At 35.2% G+C, this 13,066-nt stretch overlaps 1 protein-coding gene across 2 annotated transcripts in view; it reads right to left on the bottom strand.

Annotated features, from left to right (window-relative positions):
* LOC128559376 (protein mono-ADP-ribosyltransferase PARP14-like) overlaps positions 1–13,066 on the bottom strand; it is a 28,452-nt gene that overhangs the window by 6,096 nt on the left and 9,290 nt on the right. For both annotated transcript variants that reach the window (XM_053550723.1, XM_053550724.1), the window contains 4 exons: positions 11,777–12,570; positions 8,813–9,814; positions 3,923–4,669; positions 2,944–3,167 (listed from right to left, as the gene is read on the bottom strand). In XM_053550723.1, the coding sequence (XP_053406698.1) occupies positions 2,944–3,167; positions 3,923–4,669; positions 8,813–9,814; positions 11,777–11,828 (2,025 nt within the window). In that variant the 5' untranslated portion in view covers positions 11,829–12,570. The remainder of the gene's footprint in view (positions 1–2,943; positions 3,168–3,922; positions 4,670–8,812; positions 9,815–11,776; positions 12,571–13,066) is intronic.

Below are 13,066 nucleotides of genomic sequence, written 5' to 3'. Positions count from 1 at the left end.
CTGGCGTATCACATGTACAAGATTTGTTGTCTGTATATTATAATTGGACAACGATCGAATTCATGTGGGACTGTCAGAAAAATACCACAATTGATAAAAAGGAAAGAAACCAAAGAAATGGCAAAATGGAAGAGCAAAAGTGAGTATCAACTTGCTAAACATGTTTTTTTTTACTTTGAAGTCTTGAGGGTTAGAGAAGAAAAACTAACTAATACCACAATTTTCAGTAGTTCTGTTCAAAACAAAGTGCAATTTCAATGTAAAATGACATGTCCCTGCAAATGCTTGACAATGATACATGTGATGTGATAAAAGATTCAAACTAGTCAAAATAATTGGACCGTCAGATTAACGGTTGTTTAATATTTGTGACGGGCAATCTAATCCAGTGGAGATATTGGCCATATATAAAAGATTATCTCAATATTTCCTAGATCAAGTTCTAGCCAGGTACTATAACTCAAAAGATAATTATGAAACATGAAACTCCGAGCAATATATTGTCATGTTCACTTAATAAAGTATACCAACAAAATCTGTAAGAAGACCCTTTGAAAGTACGTTTGGGACAAACATTCAGACACTATATGCCACATGACTGTGCCTTTGACACTGAGGAACACATAATGACATATCCATTGTTTTTTCGGACTCATAACTTATATAATTCCAAGTCCAATCTCAGTGAAGAGTCTTATAAATCTCTGATAATGTTGTCTGAACATCCGCCGATAAGGTTGTTATTTTGTACACATTTTAGCTGATCCAAAATTCAGATTGTTTTGGCTTGTCGTAAAATATAGGTGGCACTGACAGTCACCAAAATATAAAACAATATTCAAGCCACTGAAACTTAACCAAAGCAATTTAATTTTAAAGCCAGTGTCACTGAATGTGCATAATATTTATCAATTCACAATTTTTCATTTCTAGTATGACAATGCCTGTCTTTTAAGACTCCATCTCCAGCCAATCAATATGCATATATGCAGGATGCAGACCTAAAGTAGTCATTGCATATACCCATTCTAAAGCAGTTTTTATTTATGTTTAAATAATAAACATTATGCAGTGGTCTTATCATATGATAATGTCAACTGTGGTATATGTATAATTAATAATGAAAAATGTTTACACAAGTCTATTTTTACATCGAAATAGATACATACAAAAACACAAATAGTGCATATCCTTGGTGACTTTGAAAATGACATTATTCATACAAGCTACACATAAAGAAAACAACAGTATACTGAGATGATGAGATATAAACCAGTTCAGAATAGGTCATTTGTGAGTGTGTATGCAATTTAAGCTTGCAAGCTTTCGTTTTCTGTGGTTTACAAAAAATAAAAAAATTGTATCCTTTTGGATGTTTTATTTTTATTTATTTGGTCGACTGCTCAAAATTGGGACTTTTATTTTTATTTTTATTTGTCCCCCCCGACCCTAATTTTTTGAAAAATCTCCCGTAAACCAGAAAATAAAAAAATGTTGGCCTCACGCTCACGAGTAAACTCATAAGGCTAATGCATCATTATATTACCTGGACATTGAGTATTTAATGTTAATAAAATACTTTTAACTTTAAACCAACTGTTCTGAGATTAAACTTAAATATAATCTGTTCTTTAAATGAATATTAACCGAGGCGCCAGCCGAGGGGTAAACATTTTTCATATCACCCTCCTAGGAATGTAATATTTATTTTATTATACCGAAAGATTACAAGGGTCAAAACATTTACTGGAAAATCAACATAATAATTTATTTAACATTAAAAAGTAATTACTAACCAAATAATGAAGACAGAATTAAAGAGTCTTTACTTGTTAGCACTCATAATTTGTGCCGACTTGGCTGTGTTATAAGACTTTTTTTTATAGATTTAGTCGAGACGTTTACATATCGCCGGCCCTTACATTTATTCTAACATTTCAACATTGCGTCAATAATTGAAAAAAAAAGGCGATAAATTTCATTTTTCTAAACGAAACATATAAGTGAGCACTCATTTTCTTAGTTAGATCATTTCCAGTCTCATGATGGTAGTTTCGATTCAATATTAGATGAAAAGTTGTTTTCGAAATAATTTGCTCGTAGCATAAATAAAAAGAACCTCTGGCCGGGTTCGCACATGCAAGACCACCAGAAAGGGTAATTTGATCCTGAAGTATTATTATATAAGCGCCTAGTCTGTTAAAATATTTATCGACTCAGTCTTTTAATTACTGCTAAAGTATCAATCTCTCAACGGGTGATATGAAAAAATAATATCACATGCGCAGAAAAACAAAATAACGCTGTTGCACATGTCATATGAATTATGGATCATATCACCTGCACAGAAATTGAAAATAACGATTTTGCGCATGAGTTATAAAAATACTGGGGAATATGATATATTATTAAAGTTAAACTAATGGAAAATTTGCATTGGACATTTAAGTACTTGGTATAATAAATAAAGAAAATCATCATATTGACTGGTGGGCTGGGCCTAAAGTAAATATTGACCGCACCGAAAACCGTCACATGCAAAATCGCTTAGGTATGAATAAATGTGACGTCATAGGTAAACAACAATGGTTTGACGTCAAGACAATGCGACGTCGTACACCAATTTACTACGAAAAATTACCAAAGGCTGCATATATTTGTATTTAATCTTTATACTTATAAGTAGGCCGGATTTAATAATAAAACAATTGTTGCCTTTTAGTTGGTCGATATGTGGATTTATCGACCTCACTAAAAGACAACAATTGTATAATACTGACCGTTTTACATAACTACAAAATAAATAAAAAATGATACAATTTAAGCACGATAGCAAACTTTTTCATAGAAACATTTGAAGTATGCATGCGTGCTGCATTTTTATTTCTAACGAAAAAAATATAATAGTGTAAAAGTTATTAAAGTCACAACAATCTTACGTACCTTTGGTCTGCTTTTAGCAAACATTTTCGTATCATGTGGATACTGTCTCATTTCGACGACGATTATCTGGAACGCCTCTTGGATTTTCTTAACGATATCTTGTTTTATGTCAATGAAGTGAATTTCTGAGAGAGCATGGCTTCCTTCTTTCAATTGTCTACCGTAATTAACTGTTGCTTTCACGTACTGTTGTACACAGAGTTCTTCCGGGACGCCAAATATTGCTTTATAAAAAGAAGAAATGATCATAAAAACAGTAAACTACATTTTGCAAATATTGATGCCACGTGTCTGCATTTTAAAGGCGCTATTACAGGAAGCTAAGGCAGTCAGTTCTTTTACAAATATTTTACACTTGGCAATCTTCGGAACAAATTATTATGATATGAATATTACATTTTATTGAAATGAAATAATGAATGGATTTGAAGTTTGTTCATTGCCTTATCATGTTCAGTTACCTAAAACTCCTTTAAGCGGTAAAGTACCCAAAAAGCGGACAACTGTGCTTACATTATGACAATAAACTTTAACGTACATGACAGTTCGGTTCTGCATGTAGTCTATGACAAATATTTTCGCCAGGTTATCATAAAATTCATAAAGGTTTTCAAAAAAAAAACGAAAATAGAATACTGTATATCTGACCTCTAAACCGTACAACATCAACCTTGCACCGATATGATTGAAAGTTGTGTTTTTCACGTCGCCTTACTATGGTAAACAACTGTGCCAAATAATTTCAAATTCCATCAAGGATAAAATCTACAGATAAGGAGACGATTTTGTGACGGTCTGACAGAAGTCTGTGCCTAAAACAATATGTCTCCCTACTCCCAAAATTTTAATTATGATAAATACAAAATTTCTTTAATGATTTAGATTAATAACCCTATTAAAGAGCTTTTACATATTCAGATATTAGCACTTTAACCCAGATGCTGTTTTGTATACACTGCAATGGATTTTTGATAAATACCTGAACTTATTGCTGGGAGAGCTATTGATCTTTGTTTTCTTTTCTCCGCCTGCAGAAAGCTGTTGTACACAGCATTATACAGATCATCCGCGCATTTCTTGACGTCCGCAATGGCATGCGGGTAATAATCACTCCAACGCGGGCCAGCCGCATGAATAACACAGTGATACGGCAAGTTCCCAGCTGTTGTAACGCATGTTTGCCCAATTGGAATGTTGCCATACTTTTTAATATACTTGTCACCTTCCTCTGTCAGACTTCTTCCAGCTGCTTTTGCAATAGCATAGGCCACCCCTCCTCCATGTTGTAATGTATCATTAGCGGCATTTACAATACAGTCTACTCGCAATTTCAGTATGTTACCTTGATAAACATACACATGTAACGTTTCGGATATCTTGTAATATTGCACATTTCTCGCGTCCACTTTCCAGGTAAAGGTATCCTCTTCCGCCAATTTCAGATTATTCAATGGTGTACACTTTATGTGTGATTCATTTTGCCGCGCTTTTACAATCTCCAAAGTTTCAATTGGCTTCGTAAGTTTGCTTCTGTCATATTCTGCTATACGCCCTGACAATGGAACAGCTTCGAATACCTTGCAGACCTGTTGCAGTATAGTAACATTTTTGTCTACAAAATGTATCTCACTGAGACTGTTCGATAGGCCGACCGATTTTCGGTTGTAGTCAAATATTGTTTTTGAATATAGATACACGCACAAATCTTCAGGGACACCAAAGATGTCTGCAAGATGATAAAACAAACATAATATCGACACTGTATGACACATGCACTCCCCCTCCCCCAACCACCTGAAAATGCTTGACAGTAATGTTTCAAAGTATTCCAAAAAGGGACATAACTGAAACAAACTGGACACAAAACTCGAGACAAAATGGACTTGCTTAATAATGATGATGACTAAAAAGTTTTATTTCAGGTGTTTGAAAACTGCAGGACAATTTGAGTTCGAAATGTTCTGGTGCATTTATAATATTTCGAAGTCCGGAGAAGGGCCAAAACTAAAAAGCAAATATTTGGACATAGAAGTCCCAATAATTTAAAAATGTTCACTTCATGCTGATGATATATACAAAGTTTTTTTTCGATGGAAACTGTTGGAGAACTTATTAATAATAGGGCATCAGCACCAAACAAAGGGGACATTAAATTCCCGGCAAAATGCGCATGTAAACATCAAGTGGATAATGTATACCAAGTTTCAAGTCCGAAAATAAGCTCAAAACTATAAATATCTTTCCTTTCTACGGTTTTGTAAAATATATCGAGGCAGATTGAAGCATGATAAGATGATTTGTCGTGTAAATGTACAAAGACATTTCTTTATGGACAAAGTAAATGATTACGCATATCTCTATAATTATGTAACGCTGTCCATTTTTATGAAACTTATGCTTTTTTCAAAGTTTTTGTTTTCTTTTTTGGTAAATTTAGTATAAATCAGCTGACTGTAAACCAAATATACCTCTGTCCTTTGTTGTGTAAGTGGTGGAAAAAATATTCTGTAAAAATAGTTGATCATATAATCCTAAACAAGCCCTTTGTTTTGCTTCAGGAGAAGAAAATACAAACATATATGTCATGTTGTTGGGAAAAAATACAACGTTTATCTGTTAATTTGAATTTTACGGCTAAGTTTATGAAAATTAACCTTAAGGTATTAGATCAATAATAGAGAACCTCCTTTTTGAAGAGTATTCAATACCTACCATAAACCTACTTTTACTGCAATTCTTAGGGGGGCGTAGGTTCAAGCCCTACTGGGACCACATTTTTTCCCCCTTATTTTCCTTTTTCCCTAGTAAGTTTTTACTTCTTTCAAGACTAATTATTGATTTCTTGTACAAAAATGGAAAAAAATGAATTTAATAAGCGATTTCTTGGTGTTCAAAGTGAATTGATTACTTAAACAGAAGGGGTAGAGTTACACATCTTTAACAAGGCGGTCTGAAAGACAGCTAAATCCCCCGCCACTGCTATGGATAGTGAAAGGGTAAACCTTTGATTTTATCTGTGGCCTTGACCTTGAACTGACATGGCTGACTCATGAATTCTGCACAACGTCTTGATGAGGTGATCATTTGACCAAAGTTTCATGAAAATCCTTCAAGGGGTTTAGGAGATACAGAGCTGAAACCTTTGACCTTCAGTTGTGACCTTGACCTTGAGTTGACATGGCTGACTCATGAGTTCTTGATGAGGTGATCATTTGACCCAAGTTTGATGAAAATCCTTCAAGGGGTTAAGGAGATACAGAGTGGACACCAAATGGAAGGCTCAAACCTTCGACCCTTAGTTGTGACCTTGACCTTGAGCTGGCATGGTTGACTCATAATTTCTGCACATCGTTCTGATGAGGTAATCATTTGACCCAAGTTTTATAAAATTCCTTCAAGGGGTTTAGGAGATATAGAGCGGACACGAAATGGAAGGCTCAAACCTTTGACCTTCAGTTGTGACCTTGACCTTGAGCCAACATGGCTGAATCATAAGTTCTGCACATCGCCTTGATGAGGTGATCGTTTGACCCAAGTTTGATAAAATTCCTTCAAGGGGTTTAGGAGACATAGAGCGGACACAAAATGGAAGGCTCAAACCTTTGACCCTAAGTTGTGACCTTGACCTTGAGCTGGTATGACTGACTCATGGGTTCTGCACATTGTCTTGATGAGGTGATCATTTGACCCAAGTTTTATAAAATTCCTTCAAGGGGTTTAAGAGATATAGAGCGGACACAAAATGGAAGGCTCAAACCTTTGACCTTGAGTTGTGACCTTGACCTTGGGCCGGCATGGCTGACTCATGGGTTCTGCACATCGTCTTGATGAGGAGATCATTTGACCCAAGGTTTATAAAATTCCTTCAAGGGGTTTAGGAGATATAGAGCGGACACAAAATGGCAGGCTCAAACCTTTGACCTTGAGTTGTGACCTTGACCTTGAACCGACAAGGCTGACTCGTTGGTTCTGCACGTCGCCTTGATGAGGTGACCATTGACCCAAGTTTCATGAAAACCCTTCAAACCCTTCAAGGGGTTTAGGAGATATGGACCGGACACGATTTTGTTACAGACGGAAGGACGGATGGACGGACGGAAGGACGGACGCAGACCATTCCTATAATCCCTCCGCCACGGCGGGGGATTAAAAATATTGAGTTACATGCGGTGAAAGTTCTCTATTTTGCTTTCACTCTTAGATTATATTTTGTGGAAGAAATTTAGGTAGGTTTTACATCTGCCTTAAGGTTATTTTTAAATGAAGTAAGCAAAATTCAAAACAGAAACACAGCATTCGACGTTATTTTTTCAATGTTGAAGTATGAATTCTGTCTCATTAAATCCGTTTACTTGAGGCACCATAGAAAAAAATGATATTGACATTTTTATGTTGTGTTTTATAATTGTTTACCAATAGTTTGATGTCTCTTTTATTAAAATTAATGGTAAAATGAGTTCTCTGCAAACGTTTTGGATAGTGGCCATCACTTTGAAATTTGTCTCTACTTGAGCTTGTGGAGATACCATAAGTTATACAAAATTTATAAAAAAAAACGGCACGGTAAAAGTTGTTTAAAAATTGCAAAATAGTTCGAAACATGGTTACCTTTCAGAATATACCAAGCAAAGGTCATTTTGTAAACATTACTATTAGGGATCTAATACCTTAAGAACTAAATATAACCGCGGGAAATCAAACAGCTGCGCCGAAAAATTCGGACGAGAAAGTTCCTATAATATGCACATTTCCACTACATATTGATGACAAATGTACAGATGTATTTGCAAAGTTTCAAAGTCTGCAAATGGCTTAGGCTAACAGACACTAGATGTGTGTCTAAAGGACACTGTGCCCTCTACTTCCTGTCACTGTACATGATTTTATGACTGTAGGCGAAATATACTTTAAGATATATACACTGCATTAAGCTATTTATATGTATTTTTTCACTAAGTCAAGGGCAATAACTCTGATCTGGCTGAATGAAATTCCAAACAAAACACTAAGTGCACATCGTCACAATCTATATTACCATCCTATAATGTTTTATTAGTCTAGGTTAAATACTATTTGAGATAAATAGAACACAAATTATTAAGCGCATAATGCATTAGATCAAGGGTCATAAATCTGGTCCTGCAGAGTGAAATAAAAACAAATATCAGGTACACACAAATGCACATGCTGAAATATATTCCAACGTGCGACTCTGGGTCAAATATGAATGCCCTGCTTTGCACCTGTCTGTCGGTCGGTTGGTCGGTCCCTCTGTCGGTAGAGCGATCGGTTTCCGCCCAATACTTTGAGAACCTTTAAGCTTAAAAACACGATAGGACTTACGAGGTAGATCTCCCCTCTTGTTTTGCGGGCAGTATGTCAAAGGTCAAGGTCACAGGGTCCTGAAGAGTGAAAACTTAATTTGCATGCGGACTTCATGTTGATACTGAATACCAAGATTCATCTCCATTGGATATCAGCTGCAGGATAAGTTGAGCACACAAGAAAGTCTGACTGACCGTCAGTTCAAGCACTGTACGCCTCCCGGGCCATCCAAATCAGGTGCAAGGTGAAGGAAAAATGTAAATGGCTTTATTTGCTTCATAAGCGTTTGTTAGAACATCGCTTTTCACTTCTTTTAAAACGTATCAATACGCATGTATATTTTATTCTAAATAAGGTTATTTAGATGTGTGCGTTATTATCGAAAATAGTTTGAAGCTTACATTTATAAAAATAGGAATTGTCAGAAAGGTTTTGCTATTCACAATTCTTTAACTTACTCTGAAATCTATGAAGTCGTTTTGGAAACTGATCAGCATTTACAGTACGAAAGTAATTCTTATGCATTTTAAATGAAACAGCTTACTTGAACTTATAGCAGGAAAAGCAACAGATTTTGCTCCTCTCCTCTCCGCCTCCACAAAACTGTTATATAGAGCATTGTAAAGATCAGTTTCACATCGCTTGATTAACTCTTCTGTATGTGGACGGTAATCTGACCATGTTGGACCAATAGCATGTATCACATATCTATAAGGCAGCTCCCCTGCTGTTGTAGTGCATACATTGCCTACCGGTATCGAGCCATACCTTTTTATAAACTCATCTCCCTCTCTTGTTAAAGCAACACCAGCTGCTTTGGCAATGACTGCAGCAATGCCCCCTCCGTGTGACAGATTTTGATTAGAAGCACTAACGATACAGTCGACGTCTAGGTTCAGTATGCTAGCTTGGCAAATGTAGACTTTTAAGTTTTCATTGGTCTTAAAACATTTAAGGTATTCTTTATCCTTTCCCCAGAGTAATCTATGTTCAACGTTAGTCTCATTATTTTTTTCATTAACGTCAGCATTTTTTTCTGATTTCGTGCCTTCTTCTGATTTCATGTTTAAAGTCTGCTTACTAGAGTTCTTTCTCCGAGATTTATTCATTCCAGAAGCCTTGATTCTGCCACTTTTCACTAATAATAAATGCTTTACCTTCAGACAGTCCTCATATGTATTACAGTACGTGACTACCTTTTTCTGTCCAGGTACATACATGCAGCATTCACACATAAGTGTGTTTTCAATTTCATCACACCATGCTGAAACTACATCTGAAGGTTCAACTAAAATTTCTTCATATTCTTTGTTATTGAACTTTTCAATAAAACTTCTCAGTCTACGTAACTGCTGTTCCGATTCATTTGAATTGCCAGCAGCAGTAACACATAATGTACCACTGGTATACTTAAACTCAAGAAACTTTGCCTTCAGTTGTCCTAGTTCTGCTGAATGCCGAGTAGATATCACTTCCCAAACCATTTCATTCATTAGTTTTATTTCATCTTTAATGTCAGAGGTAGCCCCGTCGTCTGCAGCTGCACCTTAATTATAAAAAAAATTAATAGCAGGCTATATTTAAGGTTGTAATAAAAATCAATATACCTGATGACTTTGTTAATGCAATACATAAATTGCTAAATACTTCACATCTACACATCGATTCATAGATGTGTTGTAAATACGTTTAGGTTGCTTTCCCAGTCTATGTTATCAACCTTTTAAATAATTCATTTAAGCACAAACATTACGCAAACTCGAAGCTTGTTTATTCACTCTTTAGTCCGCGTTTTGTTAAAACAGTTCTGCTGTTATATCAGGTGGGAACAAGACACCAATGGTACACGAACTCACAACTTCCGGTAAGAGTGACTGACATCTTAACCATAACCACTGCTATTCTTAAAAAGTCTTCAAACCCAGTCTAAAATACAAATATTTCCGACGTTACCTCAAGTAATAGAGTAAATTTAAGAAATTTGACATGTGAAGACAATCATACCGTTAATGGTATACATGTATACTATTTAAAAAACTAAAAGTCATAGATATCACTTAATTATACTCTTTTTCACGACAAAAAGGTACAAAACAACCATTTAATGTATTAGATATGTATAAAAAATAATTTAATTTTACACAAAAAGACCCAAATCATATAACGTACAATAATAGCTTTCTTTTTCCCATATTTATGCACCTACACATTTATGTGGGGGAATATAGAGTTGCATGCTGTTGTAAATACGTCCGTCATCCATACGTATGCATGTCCCAAAACCTTGTGTGTCCAGCTCATCAGACACAATTGGCCTGATTTGCTTTAGACTTTTACAGATGAACATACAAGATTTGCAAATGACCATAAAGGAATTTTTTTTCTGTGACTATTTTACTGGGATTATGGCCCTTTGTTTTGCTATACAGAATATATTGAAAAAATCTTGCATGTTCAGCTCCTGCTATATAAAGGATGAGACAGTCTATTAAGTTTTCCGTGTCCCATGGACACAATTCTAGTTTAAGTTAGTATTTACACCTTTGTATCAATGGCATAAAAGTTAGGTCATATTAAACTGCTCGCTCACACTCACTTTAAGTTGTGAACATCCTCATATACTCACACTCTGATGTAGAATTGATCTCTGACAGACAGTGAAATTCCGCAATAACTACATGTGCACGTGTTTATTTTATTCATCTTTTCAAAAGCGTACTGGGATACAGGCTCTTCCACGCTCCTCACTTTCGAAATAGGTTGACCATAACGTTTTATCATTCAAAAATGTAGATTCACACACCTATATTTTCTCATGAAAATGGGATATTTACTTTCACTTTAACAAACGCAGTAATATTTGTGATGTGAATTTTGTATCATTTTAAAATGCGTATATAGATAGTAATTTGTAATAACAGGGTTCCATTTTGCTGTAATTTCGACACTTTGTGTATAATACGTGTACTGATGATTTTGAAGTTTCAAAGTGTTTATTATATAACCTGAAAGATACTGGCAAAATTTTAGGTGATTAAGAATCCAAACACTGTTAAGAGTATATGAAATATTTAGCGGATGGTTTGTTTTAACCATCCATTTATTTAAATATGTGTTATCATCTAGCAGTTGTGACGACAATTCTTGAAAAGATTTACTAAAATACAGAGCTATAACAAGAAGAAAAAATATTTGAAATTCGAATACAGTGTCAAGTTTTATAGTGGCTTTAAGGTCTGAAAAGGACATTCAAAAAGCTATGAATTTCTTCATATTTAGAACGCCCAATTTATACGCAATGCGACAATACAGTGGGTGCATTTATTTTGACCAGTAATTACAGCAATATTTCCGAAAGTAATACGTGACCAATATGTAAATACATGTATGTTTTGAGAGGAAACAATGATTTTGTGATCATCCCTTTTGGGTTGCAATCAAAAACAAACAAAAAATGTTTGCATACAGACACATTAAGCAATAAACAAAATACCAATCTTATATTTACCTTCACTGGCACTGGTTTCTGTAACATCCTTTATAAAGATGGTTTCTATCATACTTGTTTCCTCTGTTTGTCCGGCGTCAAGCGAGTGGTAATCATCTCCAGCTCGTCTATGTCACATGTTTTGTCACCTTCAATTTCTTCGGGAGTTTCATCTGCAGTTTTATCAGAAAACGACTGATTTGATGCATTTTCATTTTCCTCGTTTTGACTATTACTTTTACCTATGCAATTATCTGACTTGTTAGAATTGTCGCTGTCCTTTTCTTCTTTATTTTCTCCAGACGTCTGGTTTTCATAAATAATCGTAACGGGGAAGGACGTTTTCGTTTCCGGAGACACCGATTTTTCAGTTTGTTTGTTTATTTGCTTGTCATTACTTGTTGTAAATTCACTTGGCTTTTGTTCCGTGTTGTTGTTTATCTTTGTATTCTTCTTTTGTTTGGTATTTGATTCCTTCGGAAAGGCCACTTGTTGACCAGACGTATCCCCTTGTTTGCAAGCAACAACGTTGCGTTGCAAATTAGCATTTTCCAAATCATCTTCAATATTTTGTTGTTTGTCAAGAACGGGGGTGTCTTCAACCTTCACTAAGACCACTTCTCCGGCCTCATCTTCCTGAATCTCATATATTATGTCATCCGCAGTCAGGAAGTTGTCAAATAAATCTACCTCTTTTGCACTTGATAACACAGGACATCTTTTAAATCTCTTTCCATCTCTACGTGTCAGCCAATGTTTACCCAAATTTTTCAGCTCGTACGTTTGCTCGAGGTTAGTTTTCGCCATTTTTAACACTGCAATTGTCAAAGACAGAAGATGTAAATCATTATATATCCAAAGACTTGGTATACATTTGTCTGTACTTTAGAGTTTCAATATAAAGACGTTATCAAAGTCTTTAAAGTAAACTGTTACACCTAATTCACTTAAGTTTCAATGGGATGTTATCAATCCATAAATAGTGCACTGACCGGCAATTTGTATATGGCACGGGCAAAGACACCTTTCCGATAGAATTGTTTATATAAATATGATTAATCTATATTTATGCAACTTGCCGCGAAATTTTATTTAAAACACAAGCAAATTCAGTGAACTGGTATCCCCCGCCGAACGTGATAAAGGTTTCTCCTTTGAAGAAACATTCTGTGCCTACAAAAAGCACTTAAATGCAACTGAATATCAATCTTTTTGAAAGCTGCGGAAAGTTTTGGATGCATAATATTGAATCGACCGCTTTAAAACTACAATGTTTTATCTTTACAACACATGTGTCATTTTAAATAAACG

This window comes from Mercenaria mercenaria, chromosome 9, assembly GCF_021730395.1.
Source record: "Mercenaria mercenaria strain notata chromosome 9, MADL_Memer_1, whole genome shotgun sequence".
Lineage (NCBI taxonomy): Eukaryota > Metazoa > Mollusca > Bivalvia > Venerida > Veneridae > Mercenaria > Mercenaria mercenaria.
This window is presented reverse-complemented; position numbering and strand designations above follow the sequence as displayed.